The following is an 18,889-nucleotide window of genomic DNA, read 5'->3' as shown; positions in this document are numbered from 1 at the left end:
AAAAGGATAAATTAGTCATTTATTACACATGAGTTTACAGAGGAAGAGGTTCTATTTCAACTGTCAAAAGTAAAGACAAATAAGTCAATGGGACCTGATGGAATACACCCAAAGCTATTAAAAAAGCTTAGTGGTGTACTAGCAAAACCATTAACAGATTTATTTAACCAATCATTGATAACAGGAGTAGTCCCAGATGATTGGAAGTTAGCGAATGTTGTACCCATTCACAAGAAAGGTAATAGGGAGGAGTCGGGCAACTATAGGCCAGTAAGCCTTACTTCAGTAGTGGGGAAAGTGATGGAAACCATGTTAAAGGATAGGATTGTTGAACATCTAAAAACACATGGATTTCAAGACCAGAGACAACATGGGTTTACTTCAGGGAGATCATGCCAAACTAATCTTATTGATTTTTTTGATTGGGTAACTAAAATTATAGATCAGGGTGGTGCAGTAGACATTGCTTACCTAGATTTCAGTAAGGCTTTTGACACTGTTGCACATAGAAGGCTTATCAATAAACTACAATCTTTGAGTTTGGATTCCAATATTGTTGAATGGGTAAGGCAGTGGCTGAGTGACAGGCAACAGAGGGTTGTAGTCAATGGAGTATATTCGAAGCTTGGGCTTGTCACCAGTGGGGTACCTCAGGGATCTGTACTTGGACCCATTCTCTTTAATATTTTTATTAGTGATATTGCAGAAGGTCTTGATGGTAAGGTGTGTCTTTTTGCGGATGATACTAAGATATGTAACAGGGTTGATGTTCCAGGAGGGATAAGCCAAATGGAAAAGGATTTAGGTAAACTAGAAAAATGGTCAGAGTTGTGGCAACTGACATTTAATGTGGATAAGTGCAGGATAATGCATCTTGGACGTAAAAACCCAAGGGTAGAGTACAAAATATTTGATAGAGTCCTAACCTCAACATCTGAGGAAAGGGATTTAGGGGTGATTATTTCTGATGACTTAAAGGTAGGCAGACAATGTAATAGAGCAGCAGGAAATGCTAGCAGAATGCTTGGTTGTATAGGGAGAGGTTTAGCAGTAGAAAGAGGGAAGTGCTCATGCCATTGTACAGAACACTGGTGAGACCTCACTTGGAGTACTGTACACAGTACTGGAGACCCTATCTTCAGAAGGATATTGATACCTCAGAGAGAGTTCAAAGAAGGGCTACTAAACTGGTTCATGGATTGCAGGATAAAACTTACCAGGAAAGGTTAAAGGATCTTAACATGTATAGCTTGGAGGAAAGACGAGACAGGGGGGATATGATAGAAACATTTAAATACATAAAGGTAATCAACTCAGTAAAGGAGGAGACTATATTTAAAAGAAGGAAAACTACCACAACAAGAGGACATAGTCTTAAATTTGAGGGACAAAGGTTTAAAAATAATATCAGGAAGTATTACTTTACTGAGAGGGTAGTGGATGCATGGAATAGCCTTCCAGCTGAAGTGGTAGAGGTTAACACAGTAAAGGAGTTTAAGCATGCGTGGGATAGGCATAAGGCTATCCTAACTATAAGATAAGGCCAGGGACTAATGAAAGTATTTAGAAAACTGGGCAGACTAGATGGGCCGAATGGTTCTTATCTGCCGTCACATTCTATGTTTCTATGTTTCTATGTTAACTTCACGTTTAAGGTCAATATATTTGAACTGGAATAATTCTACAGCTCAGTTATGCTTCCATTTTTGCCTTACATTCACTATTAATACTCCCTTTAGTGAATAGCCCTGTTATGCACAGTGTGTTTTAGTCTATACTGCTGCTGATTCAAAACTACATGATGTTTCATGATTTGCAGAGGCTTACTGACAGCACGGACTGTCATGGTAATTTAAGGGGTTAAATTATTTAAGCTTTGCAATACTTCAGGAGGTGGATACTGTAGATTGCATAGCTGCCTTTAAAGGAAGGGTGGAAAGAACTAGGTTGATCAAAGGATAGATCTCACTGCTTTTCTGAGCAAAATATGAATGCCTATCGCTCCCCCTATGATGTAAAATTAACAATAGCTACTGGCAACTTTTGTTTGTCTTATTTTTCAAAAAAGAGAGTTCTTATAAAGATTGAATCTGATTGATCAATCATTTTTCAGGCATATACAAATGCTAGGCGTGTGTGTATGCAATATTAATTGTTTCTTTGTCATCTCATAAAGCACATTATGCACGGCATGCTCTATCTAAGATTGTTGTAATTGGAGAATTTATGATAGTGTTACAAATGCCTTAATGTTATTATCTCTTGAGGTTGTGTGGACATGAGTATGAGTATGATGTCTCTCACAGTTTAGAACAAACCCATTTGAAATGCAGTCACACAAGTAAATGACAATATCCAGTGGAACCTTGTCAAGTGACACTTTATCCAGGAACAGCACAGTTCATTTTGCATTATCCATTTTTTAATTTGTACGTTCAGCCTGTTCAGGATCTCAGTAATCATGCCCCATGTCCCCAATGTGCAATCATCATTTTAAATCAGCAGTAAGTGGATGTGTGTTCCGATAAATCCGCTTTCCTGGTGTTTGCAAATGATTGAGCTATAAATCTATAAGTTCTTGCTTTTATAGACCCTGAGGAGCCAGGCAAGGCCTAGACAGAACAGGGACATGTGAGTGTGATGGGGAGTGTATACAGAGGAATGTGGTTAAGTGGTCTTGGGATATGGGTGGAGTAGTATGAGGTAGATGGGTGGGCTAGTATAAATAGGTTGCCATCATACAGAATAGCACCCATCTTAATTATCAGTTGGGAACAGCTTCCCGCTTGCCCTCCCCCTTATTGTTTCATGTTTGTTTGTCTCTGTGTTTTGTCTGTCACAGCTTGTTAGCCCAGCGGGCATGTAGACGCCCAGCAGGCATTATGGAAGCCCAGCGAGCATGTGTCTGTATATGGCCCTTGTCAACCGGGGGTTGGACCAGCTGTCTGTGGAAAGTGCATGGGCAGGGCTGTTCTTCCCCTAAACTCAGATACAGTTATGGATAACGGACTTGCCCACTGAGCCAATAAGCGGTTAGTGGTTAGCATTACAAAATAGAAGGCCCAAGAAAAGGCCTTGTGCTGGGTGGAACAAGGGGGAGGGGCAGCTGCCCCAAGTTATGTTTGGTTGGCAAGATCGTACTCAGTGACGTATCCATTTACCGAGTAATTGTGTATATAGTGTTTTATGTTCTAAAGTTGAAGTTTAAAGATTTATATATTATATTTTAAAAAAGCAGTGGCCTATTTTAATCCAAAGCAAGTTTGTTGTGGTTCATTTTGTGAAATAAGAGGTTGGGGTGGTTTATCAATGGTGAAGATTTATGCCCATACAAAGTTTCCCTCTATCTTTGCACGTGTTTCACAATATCCTGCATGTAGTCTTTTGATGTAGTTGCTATCCTGATGTTCTCAGTCCCTAATTTCCCCCTATAGGACCAGGAGAAATATGCTTTACTTTTTTACAATCTCCAGTTGATCTTGTGGGGTATTCTAAAATAAATCAGACAAGCCTTTGGATAGTTAATGAATATGATTAGCCTTGGTCAATGTCAACGACATCCCCATAACCAATATTTGCTAATGATCTGTATCAATAGCATTGCAGTATATATTAGTAAGCTAACATTTCTAAATTACATAATCATATTGAACATCTGACACTCTAGTCTAGACCAATATATGGAAAGGAAATTGCTCAAAGTACAAAATGTCTGATTTTTTTTTTCAAACGTTTTTATTGATACATTTTTCAATAATAATAGTAATATTATGTTTGCCTGAATTTTTAATATGTATTATTTTCAATGCTTTTTAAACCATTTAAATATTAGGTTTCAGTAAAGGGACACGCCAGGTACCAAAACAACTTATTCTAAATAAAGTCGTTATGGTGCCAGTCAGTCCCTGGTGGCAGTTTTAACTCAAGGAGTTATACCATTCTCATTTGGTTTAACCCCTAAGTTGCCTGCAGCAGCGATGTCCACTACTCCTCTGGCAGTGGCGCTGCTAATTGGCTGAGAGCAGTCAGCTAATGCTCCCAGCCAATCAGTGGCTCACCATTTACTAAACTGGCTTGAGAAAGGTATGTTTCTTTCCAAACCAGTTTAGTGAATAGGGAATCAAAAATTGGCTGAGAGTTTTAGCTGACCGCTCTTAACCAATCAGCGCCCCTGCCCAGGAGCACTCAACTCTTCCTGAATAAGAAAATTCTGAAGCTGGATGTTGCCAGGAGATGAGAGAACATCGCCACTGGAGGCAACTTATTGGTTAAACCGTTTAAGAATGGTTTAATCCCTTGAGGTAAGAAGTTGCTTTGGTGCCTTGTGGGTCCCTTTAAGATTCTTGTAGCCCCATTTAATTGTTCAGGGTTATTTATGGAATATAATGAATTTCATTATTTCTATGAAAGTATGAGCCATGGAGTAGACATTAAACAAATGAAAATATAATACTGCCATAAGAAATGTAACTATTATATATTACTTCTGTCTGTTCTGCACAATGATATTTTTTTCTGCTATTGATTCTTTGTGTAAATTGTCTACCAAGCCTATTGCTATAATTTAAAACAACGTTATACTGCTCAAGACTATGTAAAAGCCAACAAGAAGACACAGGAATAATAATAAATTACATTTTGCTCTCTTTCATCAGGCCTGTGATTGTGATACTCAAGGATCACTCAGCCTCCTATGTAATGCAGACACAGGTTGCTGTTTCTGCCGTCCAAACTTTTCTGGTGACAAGTGTAACTCGTGCAGGTTAGGATACCGGAATTTCCCACAATGCATTAGCTGTAACTGCATGTTGGCAGGTATTGAACCCCAGACCTGTGATCTTGAAACCAACAAATGTTCTTGTGCTGAAGGAACAGGACAGTGCAACTGCAAGGTAAGACAATTGACATTTTTCAAAACAGAAAGTACAATTTAGTAGAACAATGAAACACAAACTTTTCATATATATTCATTAGCTCAAAAGAGAGCGTTTTTCGGTTGTGTGTCTATCTATCATTTCATCTAATTAAAGTGTTTTTAGTTCCTAGAGTTCCCTTGCAACGTACATGTTAAACCGTTTTCAAATGCTTTAACACTGTATCTGGGTTACTGTTAAGGTAAGGTTAGGGTTAGTGTTGGGGTAAGATTAGGGTTAATGCTGTTTTAGAGTTATTGTAGGGTTAAGGTTAGGAGTAAGGTTAGGATTGGTCTATGGTTAGTGTTAATATGAGCATAGGGTTAGAGATAGGTTTCGTATAACTTTGGGGGTTTAAATAAGGCTAGCATTAACTGCAAAAAAATAATTTAGATCCTAGACATATGAGGCATTTAACAATCAGGACAGATACATGTATTTTTTATTTGTTGCATGTGTCAAAATTACTATGAGCAAAATATGAAAAATATGTCTTTTCTTTTCATATTATTCACACTTAATCTTGTGTTAGGTATACATATAGGATATTATAAGAAAGCCCCTTTAGTCCTTCACAAATCAATATATAATATGTAAGGGGGCACTTAAACTGACGCAGTTAAATTATGGCAGAACCAACACATGGTGTAAAGTTTTGTTTGAGAATATGGACAATTTCACCTGTCCTTAAGGGGTTAAATACACACTTCTGTGAGTATTATTGCTATTGAGCTCTGTTATAAATCCAGACACACTAATAATAAAGAGATACATTGAATAGGAAAGAGGGACAGATGATTTGGCCATTAAATGAGAACTGTCCCTCCTAAATGGAGCACCTGCGAGACATGAAGGAGTGAAGACCAGAAGTAAGAACAGGGATAGGCAATGTTCAGCACTCCAGATGTTGTGGACTACATCCCCCATGATGCTCTTACATCCATTAAGCTGACAAAGTATCATGGGAGGTGTAGTCCAAAACATCTGGAGTGCCGAAGATTGCCTATGTCTGAGTTAGAACGTTTTAGGTTTTCACATAACGAGGAAGACTGAGACTGAAGAAGTATAAGTTTTAACAATAATGCTGTTATGTGCCAAATTCTCATGTCTTGCCTGTATTAACTCATCTATTATATAATTTAAGTTGCTAATATTCAGTCATGCAGACAATGATATCATGCTTTGAATTTATATTAACTTTGACAGATTTGTTGTTTGTATTCGCATTCATTCCTTAATGTAACTTGTCCAGGCCGTGGATTCTTGTTAATTTGAATACTATTAATTGTTTCTATTTTAATTGACAAAATATATGGACAGAACTAAAGATTGTCGTATTTTATTTGTTATACAGTTGAGACAGTTAAAATAATATTTACTATCATATTATTATAAAAATAGCTTACAGGTAAGTTTTTTTTCTAAACATTGATTGCATTTTCAGAACTTGGAAAGGGCCATTTATGTATTTTTTTTCATAACCCCCCCCCCCCCCCCCTCCGCCTTCCCCTTATCATATTATTAATATTAAATGAAAGCATGTTTTTAGTCTTTGATAAGTATATTGCCTAAAGCGAACATATTTTCTTGTTGGATTGAACAGATCTGCCAAAAGGAAATTCACTTTCTAAATGCTTCATAATAATTGTTAAACTACATGGTTATAATTTGGATATGGTCCAGAACTAAGAATTACAGTGCATTAGTGTTCATACAGAAAGCTAGTAGCATTTCCAATTATCATCAGCGCACGTTAAATGCGTATAGTCTTCAATGTGCCATGTAATTGTAAGATGTTGGCTTTGTAATAAGAAATGGAAACATTTGTTTTATTTAAATTTTCAGTGGTTTTCAAAATTACTTGTGTTTTAATTTCAGGGACTCAGATAACCAAATTTTTCAACTGCATTTGATTTTTGAATATAATATTTTTCAAACCCCTCAAGAGTTTCTCTTAGCTTTTGTGCATTCTCAGAGTTCTCACATTCTCTGTTTTTTATTGCAATGCATTAATGTGGGCTCTACCTAAGTTAAAAAGATAATCCAGACGTGGGCCCTTTGCTCACTGTGCCAAAGGGTACACCTCGCTAACAAGACCCAACCAATTCCCTGTGGTTGTTGTATCTCTCTCCACGGAGAACTTGCTGAAATGTCAGTTCTTGAAAGCAACTGAGTTCCCAGAACTCTCATAATCTTTGTTTTTGTTCATAGACACTAGATGTTATATTTTATTTACCTATCAAGTAAAAACTAACCATTAGAGGGAAAATGGAGGAACAGCAGTGCCAAATTATATGTGTATATGGATATTTTAAAAAAGTATAAAATATATAAATATAAGGTTTTTCCCCTCTGTTGATTACTCATTTCACTTGATCTGTGAACCAAATTGTGGGAATATGTGCCTGTGTACAGTAAAACATATACATAACATTTATATTATGAATAGAATTTTGCAGTACACTGATTGGCCCATTTTCTCTTCCTTTTGGTTCGTCTGATTCCCCCCCCCCCCCCAATCTTCCCTCTATTATCGGCAGAAGTGATTCAGCCAACAAAATTCCTAGATTTTACTATTAACATGATGTAAAGTCGTGTTCTCTTTTTTTTATTTTCCCTCAGCAGCAAAGATAGAAAGAGAAAAAATATATAATAACTTGAATGTATATGAATAAAAAGATCAAATATAACAAATCTGCCTAGGAACAGGGCAGCCAATCAGGATTCAGAACAGTATATAAAGGTCTGAACTAGCAGTAAACTTCCTCTTCTTTGTCGGTAAATCTGAAGACCAGAATCCAGACCGAAACTTGAAACATCATGAATATCGTCCACACGATAAAAATGATCTCTCGACAATCAAGCTGCATAGAGAAAAAATATATGGTAAAATCCAAACTTAACTTCACAATATCAAGTGAACTCAAAAATAATTAGTCATATATCTGTATGAGCATGATAGAAGACGGATTACATTAAAAGTAATTGTAGGAAAAAACATCACAGAATACACTTACCGGCACTTACAGTGAGGTATCCACCCCATATGAACACACAAAAAAAACCAATGGGAGGGTTACTAGGCTCTGTGTCATTAATAAAATCATGACAGGTTAATAGTAAAATCTAGGAATTTTATTACTGACACGGGTTTACATTGGGTTGAGAGGGTGACACTCCAGTACCCTCCTCTGGATCAGAGTCATTCTACTTGTAGGATTCATAATCAGGGTCATCAGACCCAGTTTCCCCACTCTGGTCGGAATCTGACCCATCTTCCCGGGCACGCGCCCATTTCCTGTTTCTGGGTGATTTTGCCCACCAGTGGCTCTCTTGCGTGGTGGTATCGTGTCATCTTGGACCACCTGAGGAGAGTCAGTCAAATCAGGTACAACCTGTATCAGTCGTTTAGAGGACACGTGTCTGGATTTGGCTCATGCCTTGCTTGCCATATGGACCGACTGATCGGCACAAGTCAGGTGCAATGGTGGTGGGACCTGGGTGTTGAATAGGGCTTGGGCAAATTATTGAGAGATAGAGGAGGACATCGCAGAGGCTAAGGCTCTGTTTAAGGATCCCGCCATAGTGGAATCCAGGAGGGCCTGGATTCCTGAGAGGGTATTAATCCTGCTTCCTCCACCCCAGAGTAAGATGTGATTCAGGGTGGGAGTAGGCTGGGCCGTCAGCCCCATTGCCCCATGCTTGCATAGTAGGTGAATAATAGGGACAGCACAAGGGCACGTAATAATACCACAGGGCCTAGTAAGCAAGCAGCTGCAGGCAGGGGAACTAATGTCATTACTAAGTTGCAGATAAAAGTTAGTCAAAAATTAGTCAGAGTAGGCCAGAGACAGTTAATCAAACACACCCAGGAATAGGCAATGTAAAGTATATTATAGGCCATAGACCCAGTGAGGGAGTACCAAGACAGGCAAGGACTAAGGTAAGAAAGGAAAGAAACCAGGGTTGAGTAACCCTAATAGAAAGTATACATACTTTATAACAATGGAGGTGAAGACCCAGAGAAACACAGGAGACTAGGAGCCATTGCCACCGGGAGCAGTACCACCAACGTGTACAGGCTGCTAGTATCCACCTTAGTGCGCTTGTTCGCTTGTGACTGCTCACAAACGTGCCGCTGGGTGTAAATAGTATCTGCGCGGCAAGAGGGACCTGACACACGTGGCGGTACTTCAGAAGATTAAAAGCCGCCGCGGTGTTGGGTTGGGTCAGAGATCATCTGCGCCCGCTAGATAAAATGGAAGGGATATTCTGTCTAAATACTGATACACTTTGTTTCTCTATAAACATGAGTTAATGGTAATGTTAAATTTGCCTGATAACACAATTGTCAGTGTTAAGGCCTATATTCATAAAGTTCAGTTTCAGTATTATGGACATGCATATCCTGGTCTGCCTTAGATTGGTCAGGGTTATGCCTCTGGTTAGCAGCTGTGCAGTTGCTGTTTTTGCCTTACTGAAACGCCAGAAAAGGGTCTTCAGAAGCAGGATCATTCTGCATGTCTCTTCAGCATCTCTGCTGGGGAATCATTATTAGAAAAGAAGCTGACTTAAAGCAGATCTGTCACTTTTGGGGGTCTTAGCACATTTTGCAAAACATCTTGAAGGTGACTTCTCCACTTAAGGTCCAGTAGCGACTGGGTGCAGTGGAAGGTAGATATACCTACCTGAAGCTGTCTTTCACCGCCGCCATCTTCTTTCTCAGCTCCTGGGCCTACATCTGCCAGGAACAGCATCAGTGATGTACTCTGTATTTACCTTGTTAATACTATCTCTTTCTTCTGTGCCCTACCTTCTCCATCTTAGTACTCTAAGTTCCATATAACCAGGATCCCACTTCTCAACTGCCTTGAGTGATTGAATTTCTTTCTGATGAATTGGAGGCAATAAAAGGGCCAATAATTGAGTTATGGTATCACCTTTAAATGCTAGCAGGGGCTACCAGGAAGCTTAAATAAATGAAGGGTGACATAGCAGAATATCATATAAACAACTCGTTATTCACAAGACTTGCAAACTGAATTGTTACAAGGAGTGTAGGTTCACTGGTGTGTGTCCAAGTGTGATTTCTGTAGCTAACACACTGACAGATAAACACATGGTCACAGGTAGGGGACAGCAACAATATTAGGATTACGAGAGGTAGTAAGTGACAGTTGCTTACCAAACACGATAGCTCTACAGCTGTATATTCCAATCCACTTTACCCCTTAAGGACCAAACTTCTGGAATAAAAGGGAATCATGACATGTCACACATGTCATGTGTCCTTAAGGGGTTAAAGCTTCAGTAAGTTAACTAAGGTTCTTTTTTTCAGAATAAATACATACACCATGAGCACATATGCTTGAGTTCTAACTATGTGCTAATAGAATCATTTTTATAGTTGGCACATTATAGCAGTGTTTATGTACACATATACGGTAAATGGTGAGCTTATAATCATGAAGTACATTTACTGTTAGATAAAAAAAAATCTCTTAAATCAGACTCTATAAAGCAAGATTACTTTATATAGTCCAATGTTGCTTTACTTGCAATAAATGGAAATGGGACTCGAGCATCATGCACGGCTGCTTCAGATATATTCCTCAGTTTGTTTCACCTGATAGAATCAAGCTTTTGTATTGATTCAGAAAAGAATCTGAAACGTACATAGAGCTGTAGGAACAGAATATATCATGTTCCTGTAAAAGATGTCCCTTATTTTCAGAAAAAAAACACGAGGTATTGTTATTAATAACATTAACACTCAGCACAGAGCTTTGCTGACATATAACGCAAATCATAACGATAAGAGAAAACATGACAGGACAAGAGAAAATGTAAAATAGCTAACAATATGCTTTACAAGAATTGAAGGACTGTGTCACACAAGCTGAACAGATCTCATCTCATTGCTGTCTGGAACATTCTGATAAGGCACTTGCTCAATGTTAAATAAAATACAGAGTATAATCCAATGAGGAATATTCAAAATTGTAATGACATTAAACAACAGGTCACCTACTGTTGATAATTCACATCTTTTCAATCAGATACAGCAATAAATTTATAAAAGCAGAGTTAACCTTTTGAGTCATAAATCCCTTTAGCAGTAAATGGTTAAAATGACTCATTTAAGAACTGAAAATACCACTTTGGTTTGTTGTATTATTGAAATTATTGAAGTTGTATATAAATTCTGTGCGTATTGTAAATTATGATGGATATATATATATCCATCATAATTTACATATACAGTATGTATATATATATATATATATATATATATATAGAGAGAGAGAGAGAGAGAGAGAGAGAGTTAATACATTGCTAAACTAAAATACACACACCAGTCAAGCCATAAGACTTGCTTTTCCCACAGAACTCTCACTTTAACAGTGCTCTTACTTCTGCAAGGGAGTCTGGGTAGACATATGCAAATGAGCTCAACAAAGAGAACCACATGTTTGCCTCATAATTCCACTTTATAGATGGATTCCTTGGAGCATGTGTCTGCTATATACAACAGCATTGAACACACAACTCAGGAAGAGGAGCAAAGCCAGTGAACCACTCTTGGACAGCTGTTTCGGTTGATTACTGGCTTGCTATGGAGGCTTGGCGTTACTTGAAAAGTACATACCAACTCTTTTGGTATATATATATATATGTGTATATATCAATGGAGAAGATTGCACTCATGGTCTTGAAGTAGTTTAAAAAGTTAAATGTTTATTGACAATCCATAAAAATAATCTACGTCCCTGCCCAGAATTTTCTTCAGGATAAAGGACTGAAACGTCGATTTTATTGGATCTTCAATAAACATTTCACTTTTTAAACTACTACAAGACCGTGAGTGCAAGCTTCTTCATTGATTCTGTATACTGAAAAGCCCAGGCTGTATGCACCTGGCACTTTACATTGTATGGCTTGAGTGCAAGAAATTACTGCAATATCTACATATGCTGAACAAAATTATAAATGAAACACTTTGGTTTTGCATCCATGTTTCATGAGTTGAACTCAAAGTACACAAAAGGCCTATGTATCTCAAATATTGTTCACAAATCTGTCTAAATCTGTGTTAGAGAGCACTTCTCAAGGTGATATGGGGGGGCAGCATCTTGTTCATGGACCAAAGCATTTTTGCCCCCATTTCATTTTTGCCCCCATTTTTCAAGAGTTGAACACCTTTGCAGTAATCATGCTGTCTAATCAGCATCTCGATATGCCACACCTGTGAGGTGGATGGATTATCTCGGCAAAGTGCTCACTAACACAGATTTAGACAGATTTGTGAACCATATTTGAGAGAAATAGGCCTTTTGTGTACATAGAAAAAGTCTTAGATCTTTGAGTTCAACTCATGAAAAATGGGGGCAAAAACGAAAGTGTTGCGTTTATAATTTTGCTCAGTATATATATATATATATATATATATATATAGAAACATAGAAGAAACATAGAAGAAAGGTGCACTCACAGGTCTTCATCCAAGTGGTATTTTATTCTTAAATCAAGTTTCCATGTGTAGTAAAATCAATCAACGTTTCGACCCCATACCGGGTCTTTTTCAAGATCAAACTAATTGTGAAATCAACATGAATATATAGGCAAGTAAATGAAGTGGACTTACCTACCGGTGTGTGAAAACAAACTCCCGCCCGGCCATCCGAAACCCGGAAGTGTGCTCGTGTGACCACGTGAATGGGCGTGATGACGCGGGTACTGTGCGTCGTTGCTAAGCAACGTAGACAACAAATCATCCGTGAATCTATTATTTAGCCGAGAGCTTAACAACTCCTCTCGGGAAAATCGAGTGAGTGTGTGAATTAAGTGTATAATAATATATATACACTGAACAAAATATACATAATGTGCATAGGGCGGCTTTGATCCAAGAACAAGATGCTGCCCCCCATATCACCTACCAAAACTCCCCCCTCCAAAACTCCACCCACCAAAACTCTATCCCTGACTCACACACGCACTCACTTTTAGAACATATTAGGAAACTTTATGTTTCTCAACAATGCATATTTCACAGATTTGATATTTCCTTTCCATTTTTTTCCCCACATCATCCACCAAAGTTCCATCTCCCCAGTTAATAACACCTCTTAAACTGTCCTTAAACTGTCCTAACGTTAATATTTGCCCTAGTATTCCAGTACTGCCCTCTGAATATGCAACTTGATAGCAGAGTTTGGCTGTTCCTCACCCAGTTTTATTTTTCTTTCACTTTATAACTGTGTTTCAACCTGCATATTAAATTGGTGATCATTAGCCCCTGCTTGGTATAGTTTAATCCTACACCTGACTATATAGAAACATAGTAACATAGAATGTGACGGCAGATAAGAAACATTTGGCCCATCTAGTCTGCCCAATTTTTAAAATACTTTTAATTAGTCCCTGGCCTTATCTAAAGTCTAGGATAGCTTTATATAAAACAAGGTTGGATACAGATTCAGAGTTCTATATGTGAAAAGCTGCCACTCTTTAGGCACACTCCAATAGCCTACAAATCCAAATACACAGAAAGACGGGTACAAACGCACCTAATGAGGACGCTGAACACTGGAAAAACAGTATTGTATAAACATACATAAACTTTATTCTGCAACATTTGCAATTATAAATAATATAAAATATATGAATAGAATATACCAGTCCTATTCTGAGACCAGGGAACAATAGCCCGGCAACAACCCCTCAGCTGACAAGCAGACAGATGGAAAAAACACAGCCCTTGGTCGCAACCCCCAGGGCTGGGGTATACTTGCAACTCGAGCAAAGATGGAACTGCAGTGGTGTACTGGAGGTCTCGGGACTGCTAGACTGCTGGTGCGGAGAGCTCAACTTGTTTCGTCCCGCGTTATTCGGGACTTCTTCAGGAGCTATGGACGTTCTGTTTCTTCTTCCGGCCTCTCTTCTTAAATCTTCAAATCTTCGCGCCCAATCCAGCCACAGCGCATGCGCACACGGATACTCTCTTCCGTCAAGCCGGCTACGGGAACACCCGTAGCCCAAATGCTATTGGGAAGTATTCCGTGCGCATGCACAGCTGGGTTGTTGCGCAAAAAACTTTATTCACACCCGAGCACAGGTACATTGTAACACTAAACAGTTACATGTATCAAGATGCTCATAACAATCTGTGTTTTACCTTTGGGAACATCCTTGGAATTTGCCACAAACATTAGTTATATAAAAAGTATCTATAGAAAATACCTTAAAAGATACATACCCCAAAAAATATATAAAATATATATATATATATATATATATATATATATATATATAAACATAAAAAAAATGTTTAAAACAAAATAGCCAGTGTTGCATGTATATTAGTTTGTGTCAATCCTCACAATCTAAAATCCACTTTTAAAGGGAAACTCCAGTGCCAGGAAAACTATCCATTTTCCTGGCACTGGAGGGTCCCTCTCCCTCCCACCCACCAATCCCCAGTTACTGAAGGGGTGAAAACCCCTTCAGTCACTTACCTGAGGCAGCGGCGATGTCCCTCGCCGCTGTCTCCTCCTCCGCGCCGCTCCTCCTACTGGCTCCGTCGGCTGGCGGGCGAGACTGATCCCGCCCACCGGCCGAGGAGACCTATTGCGCATGTGCAGCAATTCCGCACATGCGCATTAGGTCTCCCCATAGGAAAGCATTGAAAACGAATTTCAATGCTTTCCTACGGGGATTTGAGCGACGCTGGAGGTCCTCACACAGCGTGAGGACGTCCAGCGACGCTCTAGCACAGGTTTCCTGTGCTATGGACCAGGAAAAGACCTCTAGTGTCTGTCTAGTTAACCCTGCAAGGTAATTATTGCAGTTTATAAAAAACTGCAATAATTACACTTACAGGGTTAGGAGTAGTGGGAGTTGGCACCCAGACCACTCCAATGAGCAGAAGTGGTCTGGGTGCCTACAGTGTCCCTTTAAACAAAATATCCTGCCTCTTTTTTTCCCCCTTTTTTTCTTTCTTTCCAAAGGGACCATATTAGAAGCACAAGTATCACTACCCTAAATGTACATATGTATATTGTGAATTTTATCCATTCTTTAACCCCTTAAGGACACATGACGTGTCATGATTCCCTTTTATTCCAGAAGTTTGGTCCTTAAGGGGTTAATTAAATGGTTACTAGTGCACTATCGTCAAATAGGATACAGAATAAAACAATACCAACATATTTTCCATCTATCTAAATCAGTTGCAATGTGATGGTTCATATTTAAAAACACAAACAGATTCATATAGATACATATCCAGGCAACCTATCAATCAAAGAAAGAACAAAAACAAAGATCATATTAAGCCTCACTAACATATCCAGGGACAACCAACAGATCATATAAAAAAACTATAAATTTACATAAAGGCCAGAATATCCAAGTCGGTGTTCAAACCTAGCGGAGTGGACAACTTCATTTTATATATCCATCCAGTTTCTTTTCTAGCTAAAGCCTTCGTCGTGTCACCACCTCGCCAATATGGAACCACCAGATCGATACCTATACAGACAAAGCTATTAAGAGTAAACATATAACATCCATTACAATGTCGAGGAACACTGTGTTTTTCACTTTTTTTCTTTATACCATAAAAATGCTCTATTAATCTTTCATGTAGTTTGCGAATGGTAAGGCCTATATATTGCATTCCACATGCACATTCCAATAGATATACTAAATTTTTACTACTACAAGTTATAAAGTGTTTTATTATAAACTGCTCCCCTGTGACAGAGCTTTTAAAGGTAGTTCTTTTTTGATACTTACAAGTGCTACAGTTTCCACACTTGAAGAAGCCATTAGGTCTCTTCCCCAGGAAATCTGTATGTCTACTTTCTGGAATCACTTTCGGAAGAATACTGGTTGCCAAGATAGTTTTCAAATTTTCTGTTTTTCTATATACAACTTTTGGTCTCTGAGGTAATATTTTCTGCAAATTTGTATCTTGTAACAAAATTGCCCAGTGTTTTCTAAGGACCTTATCTATTTTGTTTGCTTTACTGTTGTATTTCGTAGTGAATGCTATATTGAACGTGTTCATCTCAGAACCATCTTTTTTTGGCCTTGTAAAATCTCTTCCTTTTTTTATTTTCAACCTCTTTTTGACTCCTTACAAGTAACTCCCTAGGATAATTTCTATCCATACATTTTTTATTTAGGATCTGAACCTGGTTGTCAAAATCAACCTGATTTGTGCAATTTTTGAAAAGCCTTGTTTGCTGACTTTTAGGAATATTCCGTAACCATACAGGATTGTGACAGCTTGAAAATTCTATAAGGCTATTACAATTCGTAGGTTTGAAGAAAGTTCTACTACAGGTTAGATTTTTCTCGACAAAAAAAGTTAAGTCCAAAAAAATGATTTGATTATCCCCCATTTCCTGTGTGAAATTTAGGCCATAACTATTCGAATTTACATAAATCATAAAGTCGTTAAACATAGACCTCTCACCCTTCCAAAGAATTAAAACATCGTCTATGTACCTTTTCCATAGCACCAGGTTTGCCCCAAATGGGTTATTATTCCAAATGCATCGTTCCTCCCAATTTGCCACAAAGATATTAGCATAGCTTGGGGCAAACCTGGTGCCCATGGCGTTACCACAGACCTGGAGGTAATGTATTCCTTCAAACCAAAATTAGTTTTAATGTAAAATAAAATCAATACATTTTAAAATAAATCCCATCTGTTTTTTGGACATACAGCTGTCTTTATCTAATGCCTCTTTTACTGCAGTGATCCCTTTAATGTGGCCAACGACCGTATATAAAGAAGTGACGTCTATGGTAGCCCATAAGTAGTCCTCCTTCCACTCTATTCCTTCCAATTCCCTAATCATTTGAGTTGAATCTTTAACATAAGAGGACGCTATTGTAACATATTTCTGTAGAAAAAGATCCACATATTGCAAGATGTTGCTGGTGAGGGAGTCAATCCCACTAATTATGGGCCTCCCTGGTGGATTTTCTAAGCTTTTATGAATCTTAGGTAATTCGTAAAAAACGGCCAATTTTGGGAACTCAACATAAAGATACTCAAACTCCATTTTTGTAATCATTTTTTGTTCTAATGCCTTGGATAATATGGTATGTAATTCTGATTTGAAAACATTGCCTGGATTTTCTTTCAAGATCTTATACGTATTAGTATCACTTAAAATCCTATGGGCTTCTTTCAAATATCTATCCCTATCCATAATTACAATTCCATCCCCCTTATCAGCTTGTTTAATGACAACCTCAAGCTTTTCTTTAAGGTCTTTAATTGCTTTTTTTTCTCTTTCAAGGATAAATTCTCTTTCCCTTTCTTAAGTTTTTCAAAATCATTCAACACCATATTACAAAAAAATTGAATGTTTTCCCAATGTTTACCCCTTTGTCCCAAGCTGGAATTTTTTTTTTACTTTGGCCTTAATTCAGAATTTATTATTCCAGGGTCATTTTCAATAACCTCAAGGGGTGTACCTTCTACTATAGTAAGGTCATTATTGATTTCACCTTTCTTTTCGAAGAAACGGTTTACGGTCGACTTGAACACCGACTTGGATATTCTGGCCTTTATGTAAATTTATAGTTTTTTTTATATGATCTGTTGGTTGTCCCTGAATATGTTAGTGAGGCTTAATATGATCTTTGTTTTTTGTTCTTTCTTTGATTGATAGGTTGCCTGGATATGTATCTATATGAATCTGTTTGTGTTTTTAAATATGAACCATCACATTGCAACTGATATAGATAGATGGAAAATATGTTGGCATTGTTTTATTCTGTATCCTATCTGACAATAGTGCACTAGTAACCGTTTAATTAAAGAATCGGGAAAATTCACTATATATATATGTACATTTAGGGTAGTGATAATTGTGCTTCTAATATGGTCCCTTTGGAAAGAAAGGGAAAAAAAAGAGGCAGGATATTTTGTTTCAAAGTGGATTTTAGATTGTGAGGATTGACACAAACTATTATACATGCAACACTGGCTAATTTGTTTCAAACATTAATTTTTTATGTATATATATATATATTTTTTTTTGTTATGTATCTTTTAAGGTATTTTCTATAGATACTTTTTATATAACTAATGTTTGTGGCAAATTCCAAGGATGTTCCCCAAGGTAAAACACAGATTGTTATGAGCATTTAGATACATGTAACTGTTTAGTGTTACAATGTACCTGTGCTCGGGTGTGAATAAAGTTTTTTGCGCAACAACCCAGCTGCGCGTGCGCACCGAATACTTCCCGATAGCATTTGGGCTAAGGGTGTTCCCGTAGCCGGCTTGACGGAAGAGAGTGTCTGTGTGCGCATGCGCTGTGGCTGGATTGGGCGCGAAGATTTGAAGATTTAAGAAGAGACGCCGGAAGAAGAAACAGAACGTCCATAGCTCCTGAAGAAGTCCCGAATAACGCGGGACTAAACGCGTTGAGCTCTCCGCACCAGTAGTTTACCATGTTTCTCCGAAAATAAGACCGGGTCTTATATTAATTTTAGTCACAAAAAACACACTAGGGCTTATTTTCAGGGTAGGGCTTATTTATTTACGGTACCGGTATGTACATTGAACCCCCCCCTTTAATTAATCCACCCCCCTTTAATTAATCCACCCCCCCTTTAATAAATCCACCCCCCTTTAATAAATCCACCCCTCTAATTAATCCACCTCTCCTTTAATAAATCCACCCCCTCTAATTAATCCACCCCCCTTTAATAAATCCACCCCCTCTAATTAATCCACCCCTCCTTTAATAAATCCACCCCCCTCTAATTAATCCACCCCCTTTAATTAATCCACCCCGCCTTTAATAAATTCACCCCCTTTAATAAATCCACCCCCTCTAATTAATCCACCCCTCCTTTAATAAATCCCCCCCTCTAATTAATCCACCCCTCCTTTAATAAATCCACCCCCTCTAATTAATCCACCCCTCTAATTAATCCACCCC

General features: G+C 38.1%; 1 protein-coding gene across 10 annotated transcripts in view; it reads left to right on the top strand.

The window, feature by feature from the left end:
- LAMA2 (laminin subunit alpha 2) overlaps window positions 1–18,889 on the top strand; it is a 767,184-nt gene that overhangs the window by 485,146 nt on the left and 263,149 nt on the right. For all 10 annotated transcript variants that reach the window (XM_063443147.1, XM_063443149.1, XM_063443146.1 and 7 more), the window contains one exon: window positions 4,656–4,892. In XM_063443147.1, the coding sequence (XP_063299217.1) occupies window positions 4,656–4,892 (237 nt within the window). The remainder of the gene's footprint in view (window positions 1–4,655; window positions 4,893–18,889) is intronic.

This window comes from Pelobates fuscus, chromosome 2, assembly GCF_036172605.1.
Source record: "Pelobates fuscus isolate aPelFus1 chromosome 2, aPelFus1.pri, whole genome shotgun sequence".
Classification (NCBI taxonomy): domain Eukaryota; kingdom Metazoa; phylum Chordata; class Amphibia; order Anura; family Pelobatidae; genus Pelobates; species Pelobates fuscus.
Note: the sequence above shows the minus strand (reverse complement) of the source record. Positions and strands in the feature narration are given on the sequence as shown.